This window comes from Balaenoptera ricei, chromosome 7 (assembly GCF_028023285.1).
Source record: "Balaenoptera ricei isolate mBalRic1 chromosome 7, mBalRic1.hap2, whole genome shotgun sequence".
In the NCBI taxonomy this organism is placed as follows: domain Eukaryota; kingdom Metazoa; phylum Chordata; class Mammalia; order Artiodactyla; family Balaenopteridae; genus Balaenoptera; species Balaenoptera ricei.
Genome location: NC_082645.1, coordinates 87447053 through 87470449, shown reverse-complemented (window position 1 = coordinate 87470449; position 23397 = coordinate 87447053). Strand labels below are relative to the sequence as shown.

Sequence of the window (23397 nt, the reverse complement as noted above, 5' to 3'; positions counted from 1 at the left end):
TCAGTAACTGTGGCTCACGGGCCCAGCTGCTCCGTGGCATGTGGGATCTTCCCAGACCAGGGCTCGAACCCGTGTCCCCTGCATTGGCAGGCAGATTCTCAACCACTGCGCCACTGGGGAAGCCCCTCCTTCCATTTCTTTACCATATATATTTGAGGCACATCTTTGCTAACAGTTAAGAAAGAATGGCCAGAAAGTGGGATTTAAAATCAACTGAAGGGCTTCCCTGGTGGTGCAGTGGTTGAGAATCCGCCTGCCAATGCAGGGGACACGGGTTCGAGCCCTGGTCTGGGAAGATCCCACATGCCGCGGAGCAACTGGGCCCATGAGCCACAACTACTGAGCCTGCGCGTCTGGAGCCTATGCTCCGCAACAAGAGAGGCTGTGATAGTGAGAGGCCCGCGCACAGCGATGAAGAGTGGCCCCCGCTCGCCGCAACTAGAGAAAGCCCTCGCACAGAAACGAAGACCCAACACAGCCAAAAATAAATAAATAAATAAATTAAGTAAAATCAACTGAAAACTGTGTATATTTAAAATTATACTTTTAAAGCTCTTAAGTCTCCCATAAAATGTGGTTTATTGTATGACTTGTGCCTAAAACCCTAACACATATTAATAATGTATAAAATATGATATAGCACTGAACAGGTAACATTTCATTTTCATTAATATTTATTTATTTATTCATTTATTTGGCTGTGCTGGGTCTTAGTTGTGGCACGGGGGATCTTTAGCTGCGGCATGTGAACTCTTAGTTGCAGCATGCACATGGGATCTAGTTCCCTGACCAGGAATCGAACCCAGGCCCCCTGCATTGGGAGTACAGAGTCTTAGCCACTGGACCACCAGGGAAGTCCCAGATGGCATTTCTTCAACTGAGCATCAGATGAAATAATTGGCTTCTGAATAGAAGGGGCCAGGACTTCCCTGGTGGCGCAGTGGTTAAGAATCTTCCTGCCCATGCAGGGGACACGGGTTTGAGCCCTGGTACGGGAAGATCCCACATGCCACAGAGCAACTAAGCCCATGCGCCACAACTGCTGAGCCTGTGCCCTAGAGCCCGTGAGCCACAACTATTGAGCCTGCATGCCATAACTACTGAAGCCCGCGCACCTAGAGCCCGCGCTCAAGAGAAGCACTGCAATGAGAAACCCACAAACTGCAACGAAGAGTAGCCCCCGCTCGCCGCAACTAAAGAAAGCCTGCGCGCAGCAACAAAGACCCAACACAGTCAAAAATAAATAAATAAATAAATTTACTTTTAAAAAAGGGGGCCATTTAAAATGAAAAATACAATGTTTATCTTTAAAGATGCTCACATTCTCACACTGTGATAGGCATATGGGAATTGAGTCTAACTGAAGGAAGAGATTTACATTTCCCCAATTAACATACCCTAAGAACACTGTTCACTGAGAACACTATTTAAGTTCTCGTCCATCTTTTCTTTTTTTTTTTTAAAGACAAAGTATAGTTGAATTTGTGTAAATTAAGCCACTTTACTGACTCAAACTCTTTTTAACCTATTTCACACAGCTTTATCCAATCTTGGAACTGACCCAAGATATTCATGACAGTCCCTACAAATGCACTGGTTTCTTTTTTCTTAACCTCCTTGATCTTCTGTATCATTCATTACAGTTTTTCATATCTTTCTTTGAAATTGTTCCTCCATCTGGGTTCCTTGGTATTAGCCTGGTCCCTGGCTACTGCTGGTAGTTATTCCATCTCTACTTCACTGCCCTCATCCTCCCAGGCATTCTAACCTGCAGGTACCTAAAGCTCAGGCGTTGGCCTTCTCTTTATACCAGAAAAATATGCCATGTTTGGATTAAAGGCTGCTGATCCACAGGATAGGAAAAGAACCTTCACATCAACAAAAAGCCACAAAAGTACAAAGTAACTTAGCTGACATCATTTTGGTTTTATATTGAAACAAAAATTCTCTGCTTTTAAATAACTTTAAACTACAAAAGGAGAAAGGAAGAAAAAGGAAGAATTGAAGAGGAAAGGAAACAAGAGACAGTCATCCATGTATGGATATTAATTTCAATAATAAAAAATTGGGGCAAATATTTTATTTAATTTTCTAATTCATTTGTATTATATTTCACACAACAACTGGTCTGCAACATATTAGAAATTTTAAAATAAAACTCCTCTTTGCCTAATAATAACTTCTCATCAGGTTATTATCTGATCCTATCTAGCCAATCTAGTTTCAATTTCCTTAAATTCATCTCTTTCTCGAAGCTGGTCAAACTCCTTACTGTCCTTGCCCTTTCTATGTGGTAATTCTACCTTTGCTCTTTCTTTGCATTTACTTACTCATCCTGGACGTGTTCTCTGTGTTTTACAAAGCCTTCCAATCTAACTCTTGCTCTATTTCTAGCCCTATATCTTGGTTAGTCCAATTATATTTAATCATCTTTTATACTCAGAGTAATATATGATTTTCTGACAGATCATAACTTATTTTAAAATATTAAGGCATTCTATTTTATTGATATATTTAGATGTAAACACAATTAGCAAAAATACTTAATAAGTCAAAGAGCAACATAACTAAACACAGGTCTTAACTAAACACAGATTTTGGAAAGTATGATCAGTCTTAAACTATCCAGAAAACTATCTTTTCATGACTATATTTCTTTCAGATCTGATGACAGAAATGCCCAACATAACAATACTTAAGTTCCTCACAGCACATATAGATATGAGACATGTATCACTACAGTTATGTGCATATTGACTATCCACTCAGGGAACTTCTATTTGATTACTCCAGTGAGGTTCCATTTTTCTTTTCACTATTAGTTCTCCTTCTCCAATGCTTCTCTGTCCTTAGGGTTTCACTTTGGCCTTGGTGTCTATCTGATCTTTCCTCTAGTAATTATATTAGCATTTTCCTCTGGTGTCCCAGAGATCCTATACAGAATTCAGTCATTTTTACAGATCAAAAATTTTTTAATTTTTTTTAAAATTTATTTATTTTTCATTGAAGTATAGTTGATTTAAGGTGTTGTGTTAGTTCCAGGTGTACAGCAAAGTGATTCCATTTTTTTCAGATTCTTTTCCCATATAGGTTATCACAAAATATCAAGCATAGTTCCCTGTGCTATACAGTAAGTAGATCCTTGCTGTTTATCTATATTCTATATAGTAGTGTGTATCTGTTAATCCCAGACTCCTAATTTAAACCTCCCCCCACTTTTCCCTTTGGTAACCATAAGTGTGTTTTCTAGGTCTGTGAGTCTATTTCTGTTTTGTAAATAAGTTCATTTGTATCAAAAACTTTTTAAATTTCTTTATGTAGATAATAAACTCTAAGAAACACATCAATTAGTGTAAATTATTGTATGTACCATGTTAGGTTCAAAATTAATGATGCATATAATATTATATTATACCTTTCAGAAAAACTGAATTTTGCAAATGCTTAAATTGTATTATGTTCAGAAACACAGGTCTTATAATTACTTCTTTTATGTCCCTCATCAGTGTCAACACTCAACAAGTGTGACATTCATTTGACTTTGAATGTTTAAATGATCACTGGCTACAATGACTGCATAAAAATACACCACTTAAGACACATATATAGATGTTCTATAATTATAAGATTATAAGTCCTCTTGTACAACGACTACATTTTGCCAGGTAGTTAATTATTATTCCCTTGCTCTTAACTTTTTGGTATTCCCAAACTTCCATATACTTATGGACGTCCTTAATTTTAAAGTGCTTTCACATGTTATTTCCTTTCCTCAAAGCTTTCAAAACTGATGACCCCTCATGCCACAGGATCCAAGAATAGTGCCACCTGAATTTTTAAAAAGAATTAAATTGCCAGTTTAATTTTAATGTTATATATAATTTATTTAAGTTTAGGTCTCTGAAAATCAGTAATTCATGTGTAATTAGTATAAGTGGTAACCTGGGTAAGAAAAATTTTAGAACAGCCCATTCCTAACAATTTTACATAAATAATTTTCTATAATACGAACAACTCTTTTCTTCTACATACAGTGTAAAACTCTTATTCAATAAATTCAGAATATCTCTGTGTGACTTAAGTCACTCGTTTACGTAACAAAAATTTGTTAAGAGCCTATGCTAGATGTTGTGGGAAGGAATCTAAGACAGGGTCTCTACTATAACCTTAGAACCTAGCTAAGAACAGAAGACATCTGAGCATGAAAAAAACTAATAACTTTAAGTATGCTTGAAAATAAAATAACATCTCTCATTCATTCTTTTAGTGAATGCAATGGGGTGATAACAGTGGGAAATGTGGTTAAATACACCTTCTTAGAAAAGGCGAATAGTGCATTACAGAAGTCAGAAAAGCAACATACCTAATTTAGCCATCTTTTCAGGGTGTTTTCTATTCTGAAAAGAATAAACTTTATTCCCACCATCTGTAGCAGAGCCATTTTTCAAGGATTCTGAAAGAAAAATGCAACATACATTTAGGAAAAATGGGTGAGGTTAATTAATAGGAAAAAAAAGACAGAATTTTAACAAAAACTTAGGATTTGTACCCCTCACTGTCTTGCATAAATGTTTAACAATACATATTTATAAATAAGATATCTAAAATACACAGTAGACTATGATACTGTTTATATAAATTTTAAAACACAGAAAACATGTTATTCACAGATACACAAAAATATATAAACAAACACAACAACAATAAAAAGCCCACTAAAAAACACTCCAGATTAGAGGGATATGCATTCAATTCATGATAGAAGTTGCCCCTGAGGAGGGAGAACAAGAGGAACTTTATTAGTTATGCTTCTTTCTTTTTTTTTATAAATTTATTTATTTCATTTATTTTATTTTTGTCTGCGTTGGGTCTTCATTGCTGCATGCGGGCTTTCTCTAGTTGTGGCGAGCGGGGGCTACTCTTCGTTGTGGTGCATGGGCTTCTCATTGCAGTGGCTTCTCTTGTTGCAGAGCATGCGCTCTAGGAGCGCGGGCTCAGTAGTTGTGGCTCGTGGGCTCCAGTCCACAGGTTCAGTAGTTGTGGCGCATGGACTTAGTTGCTCAGCGGCATGTGGGATCTTCCTGGACTAGGGCTCGAACACATGTCCCCTGCATTGGCAGGCAGATTCTTAACCACTGCGCAACCAGGGAAGCCCTGAGGTTGAGATTTAAACAGTTGTTATATGATAGAAGTTCTCTTACTCTCAACTAAGACCCTGACTTAATTTCATTCTTTAATCCTCCCTTTAAATAACAACTGCTACCTACAACATACTGGACACTCACGGCTAGTAGTCTACTTGCTATCACAGTGATTCTCAAAATGTAGTCTGGGGCTCCCCTGGTGGTGCAGTGGTTGAGAATCTGCCTGCCAGTGCAGGGGACATGGGTTCGAGCCCTGGTCTGGGAGGATCCCACATGCCACGGAGCAACTGGGCCCGTGAGCCACAATTACTGAGCCTGCGTGTCTGGAGCCGGTGCTCCGCAACAGGAGAGGCCATGATAGTGAAAGGCCCACGCACCACGATGAAGAGTGGCCCCCGCTTGCCGCAACTAGAGAAAGCCCTCGCACAGAAACAAAGACCCAACACAGCCAAAAATAAAATAAATAAATAAAATTAAAAAAAAAAAAATGTAGTCTGTTGCAGGGTGGCGGGTAGGGCGTCTCTGAGGTCCCTGAGGCTGAAACTGTTTCATAGTAACACTAAGACAAGATCTGACTTTCAGACCCTCAATCATGAGTGTATGTTGAGGTAATCCAGAAACTACATGATGTGTGGTGACATCACCATCCTGTCAGCTAACAGAATGCGTGAGCAGATATGAAAATCCAGCTGTTGTCTATTAGGTCAGACATTAAAGAGATTTGCAAAAATGTAAAACTATGCCCTCTTCAATAATTTTTTGAAATAGATGTTTTTCATCAAAATACATGTAATTTATGTTAACATGTAATGGGTTTATTATTGTGCCAAACTTTTTTAAAATTTTTTTGTCTGCATTGGGTCTTCATTGCTGCCAGTGGGCTTTCTCTACTTGTGGTGAGCGGGTGCTACTCTTTGTGGCGGTGTGCAGTTTTCTCACTGTGGTGGCTTCTCTTTGTTGCAGAGCATGGGCTCTAGGCATGTGGGCTTCAGCAGTTGCAGCACGTGGGCTCAGTAGTTGTGGCACACAGGCCCTAGAGCGTGTGGGCTTCAGTAGTTGTGGCACACAGGCTCAGTAGTTGCGGCCCGTGGGCTCTAGAGCACAGGCTCAGTAGTTGTGACGCACGGGCTTAGTTGACCCGTGGCATGTGGGATCTTCCCGGACGAGGGATTGAACCTGCATCCCCTGCACTGGCAGGCAGATTCTTAACCACTGTGATGCTAGGGAAGTCCCCAAACTTTTAATGAGTTTATTAAAGTGCCAAACTTTTCCAAAGTCAGTGTTTGCTCCCTTTACTGCTTAAGAGTTCCCATTGGTGTGTATATGCACGAACACTTGGTATTATCTAAACTCCTTAATCTTTGCCAATCTAGTGGGTACAAAATGAATTTCACGGGCAAAAGCATTTTAATCTCCTTTCCCTAGTCACTAATGAAGCTTAACACCTTTTTACGGGTTTCTTATTTCCAGAAGAAGAAATATCTTCTCTATCCTGTGTCTTGTCTTTTCACTTCTTGATAATGTCATTTGATGAAGAGAAGTACTGAATTTTTAAAAAAGACTTTATTTTTTAGAGCAGTTTTAGGTTCACAACCAACTCAAGTGGAAGGTACAGAGATTTCCCATGTATCTCCTGCCCTACATAACCACAGCCTCCCCCCATTATCAATATCTCACACCAGAATGGTACATTTGTAAAACAACAAACAAAATGAATAAATGATTAAAATTAAAACAAACAAACAAACAAAAAACAGAGTGGTACATTTGTTAGAATCGATGAACCTATGTTGACACTTCATTATCATCCAGAGTCCATAGTTTACATTATGGTTTACTCTTGCTGTTGTACATTCTATAGGTTTTGACAAAAGTATGATGACGTGTATCCATCATTATAGTATCATACAGAATGGATTCACTGCCTTAAAAATCCTCTGTACTCCATCTATTCATCCCTTCCTTACCCCGACCCTTGGCAACCAATGTCTTTTTTTACTGTCTGTATAGTTTTGCCTTTTCCAGAATGTCATAGAGTTGGAATCATACAGTTATGTAGCCTTTTCAGATTGACTTCTTTCATTTAGCAATATGCATTTAAGGCTCCTCCATGTCTTTTCATAGATTGATAACTTATTATTTTTTTTTTAGCATTGAATAATATCCCACTGCATGGATGTATCAGTTTATTTATCCTTGGTTGACTTCTTGGTTGCTTCTAAGCCTTGGCAATTATGAACAAAGCTGCTACAAACATCTGTGTGTGCAGGTTTTTGGGTGGACAAAAGATTTCAACTCATTTGAGTAAATACGAAGGAACACAACTGCTAAGTCACATGGTAAGAATATGTTTAGTTTGTAATAAACTGCCAAACTGTCTTCCAAGGAGCTGTACCATTTTGCATTCCCACTAGTAGTAAATGGGTTCCTGTCACTCCACATCTCTGTCAGCATTTGGTGTTCTCAATATTTTGGATTTTGGCCATTCTTTTTTTTTTTTTTAAGTTTTTTTTTTTTGATGTGGACCATTTGTTTTAGTCTTTATTGTATTTGTTACAATATTGCTTCTGTTTTCTGTTTTGGTTTTCTGGCTGTGAGCCATGTGGGATCTTAGCTCCCCGACCGGGGATCGAACCCGTACCCCCCCACACTGGAAGGTGAAGTCTTAACCACTAGACCGCCAGGGAAGTCCTGGATTTTGGCCATTCTAATAGATGTGTAGTGGTATCCCACTGTTGTCTGAATTTGCAATTCCTTAATGACATATAATGTTGAACATCTTTTCATATGCTTATCTGCCATCTGTGTATCTTCTTTGGTGAGATGTCCAGGTCCTTTGCCCATTTTTTAATCAGGTTGTTCGTTTTCTTACCGTTGAGTTTTAAGAGCTCTTTGTATATTTTGGGTAACAGTTCTTTAATAGATATGTCTTTTGCTATATTTTCTCCTAGCTGTGGTTTGTCTTCTTGAGAAGTTCTGAATTTTAATTAGTTTGTCAATCTTTTCTTTTGATTACACATTTTTAAAGAAATTCTTCTATAATTAAGACCAAAGCCATATTCTCCTATATTTTCTTGTAAAAGCATTTATAATTTGCTTTTCATGTGTAAATCTTTAATTAAGGTAATTAAGTTGTTTATGATGGCAGTTAGGAATCCAATTTCTTTTTTTCATAAGGATACTCAATTGTTCCAACACTATTTATTGACCAGTTCATCCTTAGCCTAGTGATCTGCAATGCTACCTCTATCATATATCTATAATATGCACATATGGATAAGTCTGTTTATGGAGAACTTGTTACTGTAATTATGTAAATTAAATGTTTGGCACACAGACAAAATATGAATAAAAAATATCAAGTAGTTTCTATGTAAACTAAATTAAATGCTTTAGAAAGACTTGATAAAAGTTATTAACTAAAACAACTGATTTCAAATTAGGTATGGATGAGAAACCATAAAAGATGTAAAAAAAAATTGAAAAACATAAAAGCACACTACATTCAGACTGCATGAGAAGTGTCTTTAAATGATCAATCTAATGGAAGGAAATAAAACTTGAAATCCTAGATAATACATTATGGATATGCTATCTAAAAAAACCCAAAACCAGAACAAAAAGGTGCTGCTGTTCTTCAGCCAGCTGACTGGCAAATTTATATTTAAAGAAAAGACAATGATACATAAATAGCTACATATATGTTCATATGTAAAACAAAATGTTTACAGTATATAATTATTTTTATGATTTCCTTGTTCTGATATTTTGATAAACTGACCAATTAACAATGGCTAATCACACTGGCCAACAGGGACTTAGTATAATACATAAATAAAACTTTTTAATAGTTTTAAAATTACTCAAAATAGACAATACCAAAAAAACTATGAACATACAATTCACAGAAGAAGTTAAAATGGCTAATAAATAAAAGAAAAAATGTTTAATGCTGATGAGGGATCTTAATACTAGTTGATACAATCTTCCTAGAAAGTAATTTAGCAATATGTAAGCCTTATAAAGTTCATATACTTTTTTTTAAAATTAAGTTCATATACTTTCACCAGTAATTCTATTTGAGGAATCTCTGATGAAAAAAATAAGACATCTGAACAAAGATTTATGTTCAAGGGTAATCACTACTACATTAGTTATAATAATAAAAACTTAGAAATAATTCAGAAGTCTAACAGAGGAAACTATGTATTATTTATAGGTTAGAATATATTATTATTCAGTTATTAGAGTTTTTTTTGTCCAGAGAATAATCTCTAAGAATTTAACAGTATGTTAAATTTAGAAAGAAATAACACTACTACTTCACACACATTGGGATGGTTATTATTAAAAAAACAACAACAACAGAAACAACATGTGTTGGTGAGAATGTGGAGAAACTGAAACCCTTGTGTATTGTTGGTGGAAATGCAAAATGATGTAGTTGCTATGGAAAACAGTACGGTGGTTCCTCAAAAAATTAAAAATAGAATTACCATACGATCCAGCAATTCCACTTCTGGAAATATTCCCAAAAGAATTCAAATCAAGATCTCACAGAGATATTTGTACACCCATGTTCCTAGGAGCATTATTACACTGTACAGCAAAGTGAATCAGCTACATATACATATAGCCTCTCTTTTTTGGATTTCCTTCCCATTTAGGTCACCACAGAGCACTGAGTAGAGTTCCCTGTGCTATACAGTATGTTCTCATTAGTTTCACAATAGCCAAAAGGCTGAAGCAACCCAAATGTCCATCAACAGATAAACAGATAAACAAAATGTGGTATATACATACAATGCAATATTACTCAGCCTTGAAAAGGAAGGAAATTCAAAAAAAAAAAGGAAGGTAACTCTGACACTTGCTAAACATGGATGAACCTTGAGGACATTATGCTAAGTGAAATAAGGCAAACACAAAAAGACAAATAGTGTACAATTCCACTTATATGAGATACCTAGAGTAGTCAAATTCACAGAGTCAAAGGAAGTAGAATGGTGGCTTCCAGGGGCTGGGGGGAGGGGGGACTGGGTAGTTGTTTAATTGAGTACAGAATTTCAGTTCTGTAAGATGAAAATAGTTCTAGAGATCGGTTGTAAAATAATGTGAATATACTTAATACTGAACTATATACTTAAAAATGGTTAAGATGGTAAATTTTATATTAATGTATATCTTACCACAATATTTTACCACAATTTTAAAAAATAGATTTTTAATTTAACCACAATTAAAAATCTGACATCACCCTTAAGTTCAAAAATGGAACGCTGAATAAGCCTAAATTAAAAATACTATGGATTGGGACTTCCCTGGTGGCACAATGCTTAAGAATCCTCCTGCCAATGCAGGGGACACAGGTTCGAGCACTGGTCTGGGACGATCCCACATGCCGCAGAGCAACTAAGCCCGTGTGCCACAACTACTGAGCCTGCACTCTAGAGCCCGCGAGTCAAAACTACTGAAGCCCGCACGCCTAGAGCTTGTGCTCCGTAAAAAGAGAAGCCACTGCAATGACAAGCCCGTGCACCACAAGGAAGAGTAGCCCCTGCTCGCCGCAACTAGAGAAAGCCCGCACACAGCAATGAAGACCCAACGCAGCCAAAAATAAATAAATAAAATTTTTAAAATACTATGGATAAACCACATATTTGTCTCAGAATTTTCTAACAGCCAACTTATAATCAATTAAAGAATTATTCTGTTCATAAAATTAAAAAACAAATCAATTGTTTAAGAGAAGCATCAATAAGACAAATTGCTCTTGAGGACACCTGTCTGATTGGGGGAGAACTTTCGGAAAACCTTCTGTTTAATGCCTGAGATCACCTAGCACCTCCATGCAATGATTTTTCACCAGAGTGAATGGATTAATAGAATATAAGAGTTATGCCAGGTATGTCAAGATATGTGTTGCTTATTAAGAAGCAGCTTATACTTCAATAGTAAGTAAAGGGATTGATTAATAAAGTATTTAAAGGTCCTTGTTGAAAAGTTTTTTTCCTTTTAAATATTCCTTAAGATTCTTTGTGAAATGTCTCTCTGTGTTTTAAAAGTAATGCTTATCGGGACTTCCCTGGTGGTCCAGTGGTTAAGACTCAGTGCTTCCACTGCAGGGGACACAGGTTCGATCCCTGGTTGGAGAACTAAGTAAGATGTGTGGCCAAAAAAAAAAAAAAAAATCCTTATTGTCTTCTGTTTGTAATTAAGGATTAGGCAGAAGCTTATTGTTCCGTATCTCAAAGTTAAAGAAGATGGTAATAGATGTCACCTTTTCTTCCCTAAAGAAAACATTAAAAGAAAACTAAGGGGGCTTCCCTGGTGGCGCAGTGGTTGAGAGTCTGCCTGCCGATGCAGGGGACACGGGTTCGAGCCCTGGTCTGGGAAGATCCCACATGCTGCTGAGCAACTGGGCCCATGAGCCACAATTACTGAGCCTGCGCGTCTGGAGCTTGTGCTCCGCAACAAGAGGGGTCGCGATGGTGAGAGGCCCGCGCACCGCAATGAAGAGTGGCCCCCGCTCGCCACAACTGGAGAAAGCCCTCGCACAGAAACGAAGACCCAACACAGCCATAAATAAATAAATAAATAGGGCTTCCCTGGTGGCGCAGTGGTTAAGAATCCACCTGCTAATGCAGGGGACACGGGTTCGAGCCCTGGTCTGGGAAGATCCCACATAAAAAAACAAACAAACAAACAAACAAAATAAATAAATAAATAAAAACACACATTTTAAAAAAAAAAAGAAAACTAAGAAAACTCTCTTTCCTACACCTTATCTGAAACACCACTCTCCACCTCATACACATTTTGGCAAATAAGAAAAAACAAAGCAAAACAGGAAAAGTCACGTTTGCAAGACTTAACTGTAAGTTACGGGCTCCTCTGTCGTACATGCCCATAGCCAAATGAACAGCCCCATTTCCTGGACTCGAGACAAACTTATGTGTGTGCATGCATGTGCAGACAGACAGATACACACCAAACTGTCAACAGGTCCATGTTCTTCTTTTAAAAATTAATTAATTTATTTATTTTTGGCCTCGCCAACGCTTCTTCGTTGGCTGCGTCTTCGTTGCTGCGCGTGGGCTTTCCCTAGTTGCAGCGAGTGGGGGCTACTCTTCCTTGCAGTGAGTGGGCTTCTCACTGTAGTGGCTTCTCTTATTGTGGAGCACGGGCTCTAGGCGTGCGGGCTTCAGTAGTTGTGGTGCACGGGCTCAATAGTTGTGGCTCGCGGGCTCTAGAGCGCAGGCTCAGTAGTTGCGGCGCACAGGCTTAGTTGCTCCACAGCATGTGGGATCTTCCTGGATCGGGCTCAAACCCGTCTCCCCTGCATTGGCAGGTGGATTCTTTTTTTTTTTTCAGTTTACTTTTTTTTTTTTTGATGGAGTATAATTGCTTTACAATGTTGTATTAGTTTCTGCTGTACAACGAAGTGGATCAGCTCTATGCATACATATATCCCCTCCCTCTTGGACCTCCCTCCCACCCCCACACCCCCCAATCCCACCCATCTAGGTCATCACAGAGCACCGAGCTGAGCTCCCTGTGCTATACAGCAGGTTCCCACCAGCCATCTATTTTATGCGTGGTAGTGTATATATGTCACTCTTAATCTCCCAATTCATCTCACCCTCCCCTTCCCCTCTGTGTCTACATGTCCGTTCTCTACATCTGTGTCTCTATTCCTGCCCTGCAAATAGGTTCATCTGTACCATTTTTCTAGATTCCACATATATGCGTTAATATACGAAATTTGTTTTTCCCTTTCTGACTTACTTCAGTCTGTATGACAGACTCTATGAACTTTTAAGAGACCACAGGTTAAACAACCACAAAAACAGCCTGGCCTTATCCAGTAAAGTTGAAGACACCCATATCTTATGACCCTGAAATTCCACTACATGGGATATATTCTAGAAAAACTAGTACGTGTGTATACCAGGATAGATGTATATTCATAGCAACATTGTTATGACTGATAGCTAAATGGCAGGTAGATTCTTAACCACTGCGCCGCCAGGTAAGTCCCAGGTCCATGTTCTTAAAGCATGCATTCTCAACAGGAATAATACTGCTCTTGATGCAATGGAAATGGCTCTTGGTGGGAGGAGGGGGAGTGTGGAAAACATCTTAGATATTGCAATGGTCTGTTGCCCTCCAAAGAATCTTAGTACATAAAGAGACATACAGCATATATGTAGTATTAAAATTTCATGGGTGGGGGGTGATAAGGAGAAAAAGTCTAGAAAGGTTCCTTAGGGGATAATAATTTTAAAAAGATTGAGAAATACAGCTTTAAAGCAAAGTTCCCCAACCAGTGTGCAGAAATTAAAGACATGGGTTACAGGTGTGCTGAGTATTGATCCTCTCAGGCCTCTGAGGATGCAGTCAGGGCCTGCAAAGGGGGTGGGAACAGGGGTCAGAAGCCCAAGGCATTTATCCTCGGTCTGGAGCATTTTCCTCTTTTCTTTTTTCTTTCTTTTTCTTTGGCTGCACCAGGGATTGAACCTGGACCACAGCAGTAAAAGCGCCAAGTCCTAACCACTGGCCTGCCAGGGAAATCCCAAATTTTCCGCTTTATTTCAGTGTGCCTCCAAATATCATTTGCTGTGGGTGCCGTTACGAGAAAAAGGTTGGAAGCACTGAGTTTCTACTACAGATATGTATTACCATTACAGTAAGAAGCTATTTTAAAGAAAACACTTAGAAAAAATATTTTTTTCAATGTCTTCTTAGGTCTAACACAATAGTCAAGAATCCAAAGTTCTATTCAGAATATGCCCTAAGGGCTTCCCTGGTGGCGCCCGTGGTTAAGAATCCGCCTGCTAATGCAGGGGACACGGGTTCGAGCCCTGGTCTGGGAAGATCCCACATGCCGCAGAGCAACTAAGCCCGTGCGCCACAACTACTGAGCCTGCGCCCTAGAGCCTGTGAGCCACAACTACTGAACCCACATGCCACAACTACTGAAGCCTGCACGCCTACAGCCCATGCTCCACAACAAGAGAAGCCACCACAATGAGAAGCCCGTGCACGGCAACAAAGAGTAGCCCCCGCTCGCCACAACTAGAGAAAGCTTGCATGCAGCAACGAAGACCCAACACAGCCAAAAATAAATAAATAAATAAATAAATAAATAAATAAATAAATAACAAGAATATGCTCTGTCCAGTAAGCCTGCTGAGGGACAATGGTTGTTTTGTATATCATATCATTTAACACTGGGAACAAATCCAGAAGCAGTATCACTCAAGAGGTGACAAAAAGGTTGGGAGTAGTCACAGTGGCCATTTATAAGTCAAATATGAGAGAGTAAAAGACACGTACATGAGGGAGACAGGTGGCATAGAGAGAACAGAATTGATGCACAGAGATGACATGAGGGAGACCACGAAATATGTGAAAGCAAAGTCCCTCATTTCTTAACATGCTCCCAGCTCCAATGCCCCTAGTGCCCAACAATACTGATTTTGTTCCTTGATCTTTATTTTTTTAAGTCAACTGAAGTATGTCTATTCTCCTTACACCCTAATATAAATCTGTGCTCTTTGAGCCCTAAGTAAATTATAATTCAAGACTAAGATTTTTTAAGCACAATCTGGCAGGAATCCGGCTTAGGTGTAAAAAAACATAACACTAGTATGCCTAGGTTGGAACACATTACTTCTTGGAATCTTCCTTCTAACTATTTCTGTAAAGAAGATCAAGGTAATAATAAAGTGACTTGCTTTATGAAATTATTTCAAATTAGTTAAAAGTACAGCTATCTTAAAAAAATAACTTTAGAGTGCTTGGTCTGTAGACTATCTTTCTAAAAATATTTAAGCACCAGACTGGTTTTTTTTTTTTAAAAAAAAAAAAAAAAAGAACTATGTATAGATTAAAAAACCTACAGTAGGAACTCAGTGCTTCCAACCTTTCCAACTGTAGAGAAAAAATCTGAAGCAATACTCTTCTTTTTTTTTTTTAAATTAATTTATTTTATTTGTTTATTTTTGGCTGTGTTGGATCTTCGTTGCCGGGCACAGGCTTTCTCCAGTTGCAGTGAGTAGGGGCTACTTTTGGCTGCGGTGCGTGGGCTTCTCATTGTGGTGGTTTCTCTTGTTGTGGAGCACAGGCTCTAGGTGCACGGGCTCAGTAGTTGTGGCTCATGGGCTCTAGAGTGCAGGCTCAGTAGTTGTGGCACACAGGCTTAGTTGTTCCACAGCACGTGGGATCTTCCTGGACCAGGGCTTGAACCCATGTCCCCTGCATTGGCAGGCGGATTCTTAACCACTGCGCCACCAGGGAAGCCCTGAAGCAATGCTCTTCTGATGAGAAATAAAATAATATAGCACACCACACAAAAAGTTTTGGAGGTGGATGATGGTGATGGTAGCACAACATTATGAATGTATTTAATATAACTGGACTGTACACTTAAAAATGGTAAAGATGGTAAATTTTATGTTATGGGTATATTACAATTTAAAAAACTGGGAAAGGGACTTCCCTGGTGGTCCACTGGGTAAGACTGTGTGCTCCCAGTGCAGGGGGTCCAGGTTCGATCCCTCGTCAGGGAACTAGATCCCACATGCCACAACTTAGAGTCCACGCGCCACAACCAAGAAGTCCACATGCCGCAACTAAGAGCCAACATGCCACAACAAGGATCCTGCATGCCGCAACTAAGACCTGGCGCAGCCAAAATAAATAAATAAATATTAAAAAAAAAAATTGGGAAAAAAATTGTAGCACAATGTTGCCTAACCTACCAGACTACCTTTATGTATCCTGCAAAGCAATTTCGGCCACCCACAGAAATATGAGCGTACACTCCCAACTCCAACAACCACCACCCCCCTAACCCCACAAATACCTTGAACATGGCGTCCTAAAACTTCCACATAGTTCTGATCTTTTAAAACTTCCTGGTCATCTTCCTCCAAATCATATTCTGGCTTCTTTATTATTTTTTTTGTGTTGACCAAAAGCTGGGCTCGCTCCTTTTTTATTTTAGCTCCTATAAGAACATCCAAAGAATTAGAACATGACAGGTATAAATTCTTTCTAAACACTACATTTAAATAAATAAACTATACTATTACATAGTCATTACTTAAAAGCTGGAAAAAAATTCAGTGTTTTCTCTTTGATTCAAGTACAGATCTCTCTTCCACAGTTTATAAGTTAAAAAAACAAAACCTTGAAATTATATATTTTGGGGGGTCAAAATAACTACACATTTTAATTACAATGGGTGGTTATCACTTACCACCACTACTAAGCATTTCACATTAGATGAGGCTTTATTATTTTTAATTTTCAAAACATTTTGAATGGAATAAACTAAAAATTAAGGTTTATTTGCAGTCTTACTAGATCAAATATTCTGTGCTGTATTTTCAAAATAGAAGATTAAATTATTTTTAAAGTGAAATAATACATAACCATTATATGAGCATCCCTTCAATTGTATAATCATTCAGTACCTCCTTCTCTATCAAGAATGTGATTAAGAACATCATCATCTCCAACAAACTGAACCTCCAGCATCTTGTCTTCCTTTGATTCCAGCTTGCTCATCATTGCCAACCTAAACAAAAGCAATAAAGCACTCAAAAGTGATGAAAAATTCATATCAACAGCCAAATAAACATTCACATAATGAATGCATAATAGTTTTAAAAGTCTTTAAGTATGAAAAATACATTATTCATTATTGTATCGATATTGTGTTTTTGATAATAAGTAACTCAATTCTTAACTGAAAAATGGAAGAGAGGAAGAAGTGCCTGAGATTAGGAAAAAGCCAAATCCAATCAAGGCAACTAAAATATAATGACAAGAAAACAATTCTGCCTGTAAAGAAAGCTCTAACCAATATACAGAATAACAACAATATTAGAAAGGGGGAGGTTAATACATGAGAGTTTAGAAAAGGGGCAGCCAAACAAAGAATAATGGTTTGGTGGATTTTCATATCTGTTCACTAGAAAGATACAGTCCACTGGGGGAAGTCTGTGTGCTTCACTGGTGTACCAAGCCTGGATCAAATAATCTTCAAGCATCCCCCTTTACTATTAAATTGCATGCTCACCAAACAACTTGACAATCATGAATATGGCTTTCTAGGTATCTCGGTAACTAAAGAGTAAGCATGAATCTTTCCAGTACGTTAGAGTCAGTTCTTCACTGAACAAATTTCAGATTTGGCAAGCAAAAGTTTGATCAACTCTGGCTATGCTGACAAAATTTAGTTTCAGAACTTATAATGCTAATGCCTGAAACAAATAAACGATTCCAACTAGTTGTCAGCTAATCAGTTTACTCAAAAAATGAATTTTTTTCTCTCTTCTCTCTCTCATAAATCCTATTTATGCCTTTTCCCCTGACAAGAGGATCTACTGATTGAGTCCCCCATGAGTCAGTTATCTGCATGCAGATAACTTACTAAATGTTGCCAAGTTTTCTTTTGTAACTAGCACACTTAAATGATTTGTCTCAGTTTTCATTTACCTTTAAAGGTACTACATATTCTGCAGCTGGGAAATTCAAGTAGAGTCACCTGTAATTGGAAAAAGAACTCAGTCAGGCCAGCTAACAGGAAAACAAAAGCAACCAAAGAAGTTCATGAGTTTTAACAAACAAGATGAGTAGATAAAGGCAGATCTTACAAAGCCAAAGTTGTTATGATGGCACAGTAAAGGGCAAAATCACCATTACCATTTTGGCCAGGGAGCCTTAGAGACTGAGAAGATCTAACTTCTGGGGGCAAGGAGGTGGAGGGAGGCCAAAATGTGAGCACTTACTATGTGCTAGACACACTTCTGAATATTCTATATGTATTCTCATTTAATCCTCACAACAATTCCATTAGGTTTATACTTTGTGTACAAAGATTATACTTCATCTATAATTTATATGGCCACTGCCAGTAGAACATATCCATTTGGACCAACCTTCTAGTCATGATACTGCTTCTTATTATGGGGAATTGGGTGTATTAGAGAATAAGTTTAATGCATCTATGTGACATTTATACAAAATTAAGAAACACAATTTCTTTCTATCTGTATAAAATAAAGTTTTTTAAGGGGCTGTTTGTCAGGCACTGTATTAGGCACTTTTACATATACCAGATCAATAAATCCTCAGATTCTCTGAGATGGTTAAAATACATATAATTCCCCCAATTTACAGATGAGTAAACTGAGGTTAAAGATTAAATTACTCACTCAAATTCACACAATTAGAAAGTGCGTTAGGGCTGAAACCCAAGTTTGACTAATTCCAAAGACCCTGATCATTTTATTAAATGACACACTTCTCCTGCCATTAAATACAGATCTGTTATCCTAAATGCTTGTCTTGACCTCTGGAAACTATTCATAATATGTTTAGTCATTCTCCACACAGCGGTTCAAATATCCAAGAACTTCTACAGTTCCTCTAGGTTTCTAGTTCATTAGGTTAAACATCACTAGTTCTATCAAGCATACTTTTAAGAGAAGCATAGTCTACATTATTTAAAACTATATACTGCTGTGTTCTACAAAGGATTTGAAGCAATGACAATAAGCAGTGCAATACAACAAATGATAAACTATACACACTAATAGGGAATCTGGATCAGGGAAAATATAAAGAAAGGCAGAAAAATAAAATCATACAAAGAATTTGGGCTCTTAGCTTCCTGGCAATCAAAAGGAGTAAAGGTCAGTTACATTACCTCTTATTAGCAAAAGTTTAGTAGTCCCTTCAGGGGGAAAAAAAAAGATTTTCAAGGAAAACTTAAAAACAAATATTCTAGACAACTTAATATTGTCCTAGGCAATTTCCGTATGGTATTTTATGTAAGAATTGTCTGGACAGAGGCAGCCTAACTTAGTCTTGTTTGTAGCCAAATGCATTTATATGTAATTTCCTTTTCCAGATTTTAAGGCATCTTATTATACAGTACAGAATTAAAAAATTGAAATTTCTACAAAAACCTTGAAAGAAACCTTTCCTTCCTTCTTCTCCAACATTTTCTGAAAACAAAAACAAAAAAACCCCAGTACAATCTCATAATAAAATGAAAATATTTAGTGACCACTTACTCTTCAAGGCACTGTCTTGGTGCTTACTTTTAAGTAGGCTCTTTTCAAGGAGTTAACAAGGTAATACAGCACCACCAAATGAGTATTAACACAATACACTCTCCTTTGAGAGCAAATAAAAGATTTGCTAAAATTAAAAAAACACATAATCCTTTAAAAAAAGAAGGTGGTATAGTTTAGTGGCTATGCACCAATTTTAATATCAGATAAACCTGGGTTCCGATCTTAACTCCACACTTACAACTGTGTGACTTTGGACAAAGTTGTGACAATTAAATCAGACCCTGTGCTTGGCCTATGAAAATGCTAACTAGGTTCCTTACTATGGGTATTTTTACTTTAAATTTCAACCTAACCATGCAGATCTCTTGTACAACTCCATATCCCAACTAATGCCTGACGAAATAAAATTCATATTTTATGGCAAGACGATTTAAACATATTTAAACATAAACATAAAATTTTTCTTTGCCTATTTGGGCCTCCTCCCTCCACTTTAGTGTGTATTGCGCATCTGCATTAACCAGACCTCTTTAGGAGATAACTTCCTTCTTATCTTGTAAGGGGCCACGATGACCCATGACCCACTATCTGCTTTGTATGTGTAGATTTGGATTGTGTAAACTGTCAATAATATGCCATCTAATGTACAGCCCACAGTCTCAAAAACATCTAACAGTGCTTTGACTTCTAACAAACGGAACAGTTCTTAGAGCTTTCTGAGAGGCTGTTCTCGGAGTTATAACCCTGTTTGGCTCAAATAAAATTTTCCACTTCTTCCTTAGATCGACTACTGATCAATTTTCGTCAGCACATCTAACAGAAAAAGTGCTCAATAAATGCTGAATGAATGATGCCCATTTAATGTGCAGTGCCATCACACAAAGGTGTAGGGCCATGCTATTTTTCTTCAGATTGCAATTTAACTAGGGGAAGGTGTAGTGGTTCTATTAGGATTTCAGCTGTAAAGCGAAAAATAATGCATCAACTTGTTTTAACTTAAAAAGCTCTACCAAAGGAGCCTGGTTTATCAACATTTTACAACCAAGCACTGTCCCAGGGTGACCGTGTTCAGTTAGGAGGATTCATTTGGTGATTCCAGGCTGGGATGACATCAAAGGGTTCTCGCTCCAGTGGTAGTTCTGAGACAAGATCTCTTCCTCCTCAGCGCTCATTGTACCTGCTCCTCTCCCAGGACACCTTACTACTTTCGGTATGGATTTTTACAGTTCTCCCTCTGCACGCAGAAGGCTCATCGCGCCGGGAAACAGATACGTTGGTAACAGACACCCCTTGCACAGAAGGCCCATCACTGCTGGACAGAGGAACGGTCTTTAAAGAGGGAGCCTCTCACCTCAACCAGTATTTACTGACTTCGGTCTGGGCCTCGCGCAACTGACCAGCTGGCCGTGCTCGGCCAGCCGAGGGTCCTCAGGCCGGCGGGGCCGGAGGCAGCCTGGGGAGGGCAGAGAGGGAGGCGCAGCGACCCTGCCCGGAGTGCTGAGGCGAAGGCCGGGGACTGGGTGCACCTGGACTCACCTCACAAGCCCCGAGCTAAGCAGGAGAGGGAGGCAGGCTGCCCCGCCGCCCAACCACGCACCGCCAGGTCTCCGGGTGGCGCGGCGGCGGCCGCCTCGTGCCTGCCGGACGCTACCCCGCTGAATGGTCGCCGCTGGAAAGGCGGCTTCGGCCCCAGCGGGAAAGGCCAAATTCTTTCAGGCAGTGCAGAAGCAGGGTTGCCGGGTCGCAGGGTCGATCAGGGGCGCTCAGGAGGCCGGTGGCGGGGGGGGGGGGGGGGGCGGGGGGGATGGGCAGCCTCCCTGCTGCACACCGAATCTCCCGCCCTGCTCAGGAGGCGGAGCCCCAGGGAGCCAATAGGAGGTGGAGTTGGCTGAGAGCGACGGCTCTGCCCTCCAGTCGGCGCCGGTCTGATGACCTCGCCCACAAGAAACCCGAAGAAAACGAATCCCTAAGCGCTGGGTTCTGGGCTTTGCTTTTCCTCTTTCCGTTTCCGGTGAAGGGAGAAGGAAGTGTTGGTTAGATCTGAGGAAACTGGAGGAGTTGTAGTGGGCTTAGTGGGCTCCCTCTGTCTTGACGCAATCTTGAAAGTGTTCATTGGTTTCTCTTTATACCTTCTTTTGAGGAAAAAGATAATGGGAATGAATTTGAGTTTATTTATTTATTTATTTATTTATTTATTTATTTATAACTTTACCTCATTTGCCGTGAAAGGTAGGATCAAGTGCCTCTCAGGGGTTTGGGGTGGGGAGGCGGGGAGCAATGCTCTCTGGTAAGAAGAGAATTACGGCTGGGGCACTGAATGTGGAGATGGGAATCAGACTGCTAATAGGATGAAGAGACAGGGCAAATAGAAGGAATAGACGCGGAGAAAGCTGAGGAAAAAGATAATGAGGAAGAAAAGGAATGAACCTGCTGGGGTAACAGTGTTACCCACTAATAATACGATTTTATTCGGATTCATTCATTCATTCAAAACAAAACCTGCGTACAAGATACTAACGTTACACTTTTGAGCGAGCTGAGCACGGTCTCTGCCCTCACAGTAGATCCTATAGGGGAAGATACTGAATAGACAATATAGAGAAAAATGCTACGATTTGGGAAGTCCAGTGTTTATCGAACCACTGGCAGGAGTATCTAATTAAAGTACAGCAGGATTCAGGAACAATTTTCTTGGAGGAAGAGATATTTAAACTGAAACCTGAGGATTGAGTAGCTTTAAGCCAGAAAAAGAGGAGGGGTGAAGTTTTCCAGGTAGAAGGCCCAAATCAATATAGTGGGTGTATAAAGGGCCAAGAGGCAAGTGCCAAAGTTGGGTCTGTTGTTATGAAGGGCTAGTTTGGCCCTTAGGGCACTAGTCAGATTTGTATTGAAAGATCATTCTGGATAAAGGAGGTAAAGAGAGGGAGCAGAGGGAAGGAAGAGACAGATGGAGTCACACCATTTTGGAAGCTGTTTAGGACATCAGATTGGGAAATGGAAATGGTTGTAGCTGTTTAGGACATCAGATTGGGAAATGGAAATGGTTGTAGCCTGGATAGCTCAGTATTCCATTTTGGTTAGCAGGATTTAAGAAAACAAAAGAGAAAGGTAATTTTCTCTACATTGGAGATAAAGAATTTGGGGGGTTGAGTAGAGAGAAGATGAAAGAAAACGTAGCCAACAGTTAACAGTGAAGTGCTTGAAAAGTTCTTAAAAATGTGAAGATCTGGGAGTATTTAATATTCAACTAATATGTTCTTTATGTTTCTATGATGTAAACTCTCTTCCATCTCCCCCTCAAATCTTCACTGAAGTCTTCTGCAAACTCAAAGGAGTTGGTGTGATTTTGTTTTTAATGGTATATGTGTGGAAAATAGAGGGAAGGAGCTGAGTTTCCCTTCTAGATTGATACTAGGCTAGATAAAAACAAAGAGCCATACCATTCAGAATGGAGATCCAGAATTCAGAAGTGGTAGGAAGTTGAAGATAGAGGTGATCATAAAATGGCAACTCCCACATGTATTCACACACATTTTGTGTAGAACATTAGATTTTTCCAAGAGAAAGAGAGGACCAAGTCAATTTTGTGTATATCCTAAGGGGGTAGAGATGCCAGCAGTTAATTGGGTTATAGTTTGAAATTTAGGGCCAGGCTTTAAAAGTCTCTAATAGAATCTGATTAAACATGGTGAATTGAACACTGTCTTGAAATGCCACTAAAATAACAGAGTCAAAAAGATTTTTTAAAGTATAAACATACACACAAAAGAACAGGAAAGGAAGTGAGAGAAGTTAATAAAATTTTGGAAGATGTATGGTGATCAGGCAAAGCAGAGTAAGCTGAAACCCAGGCCAGCAAAGGATGACGACAATAAGTCTCTTCCTGTCCCAGAACTCCAGTTAGTCTCAGGAATTAGTGTACAGGAACCTCTGAAGTCAGAAGAGGAGAATGGGACTGAGAACTGGAGGACTGGTCAAAGTCTGAAACAAGGAACAATTAGATCCTAGATCTCTTGTCATACTTAGCATAATAGCAGGTGTTTACAAGGTGAACCAGAGGATTGAGACTCGACAGAGTAGAAATGAGAAGTCATACTGAATTTGGGGGTGGGGGTGGAACTGGAAGATTATGTGGGAGACTGGGAATTTTCTCTTGT

At 39.1% G+C, this 23397-nt stretch overlaps 1 protein-coding gene across 1 annotated transcript in view; it reads right to left on the bottom strand.

Annotated features, from left to right (window-relative positions):
- The window catches only part of ORC2 (origin recognition complex subunit 2), a 49892-nt gene extending 28879 nt beyond the window's left edge, over positions 1–21013 (bottom strand). Inside the window, exons 1-5 of the mRNA XM_059928469.1 lie at positions 20777–21013; positions 17655–17703; positions 16628–16731; positions 16015–16158; positions 4364–4453 (exon numbers count right to left, since the gene is read on the bottom strand). Of these exons, the coding sequence (XP_059784452.1) occupies positions 4364–4453; positions 16015–16158; positions 16628–16724 (331 nt within the window). The 5' untranslated portion in view covers positions 16725–16731; positions 17655–17703; positions 20777–21013. The remainder of the gene's footprint in view (positions 1–4363; positions 4454–16014; positions 16159–16627; positions 16732–17654; positions 17704–20776) is intronic.
- Positions 21014–23397: the final 2384 nt, after the last annotated feature.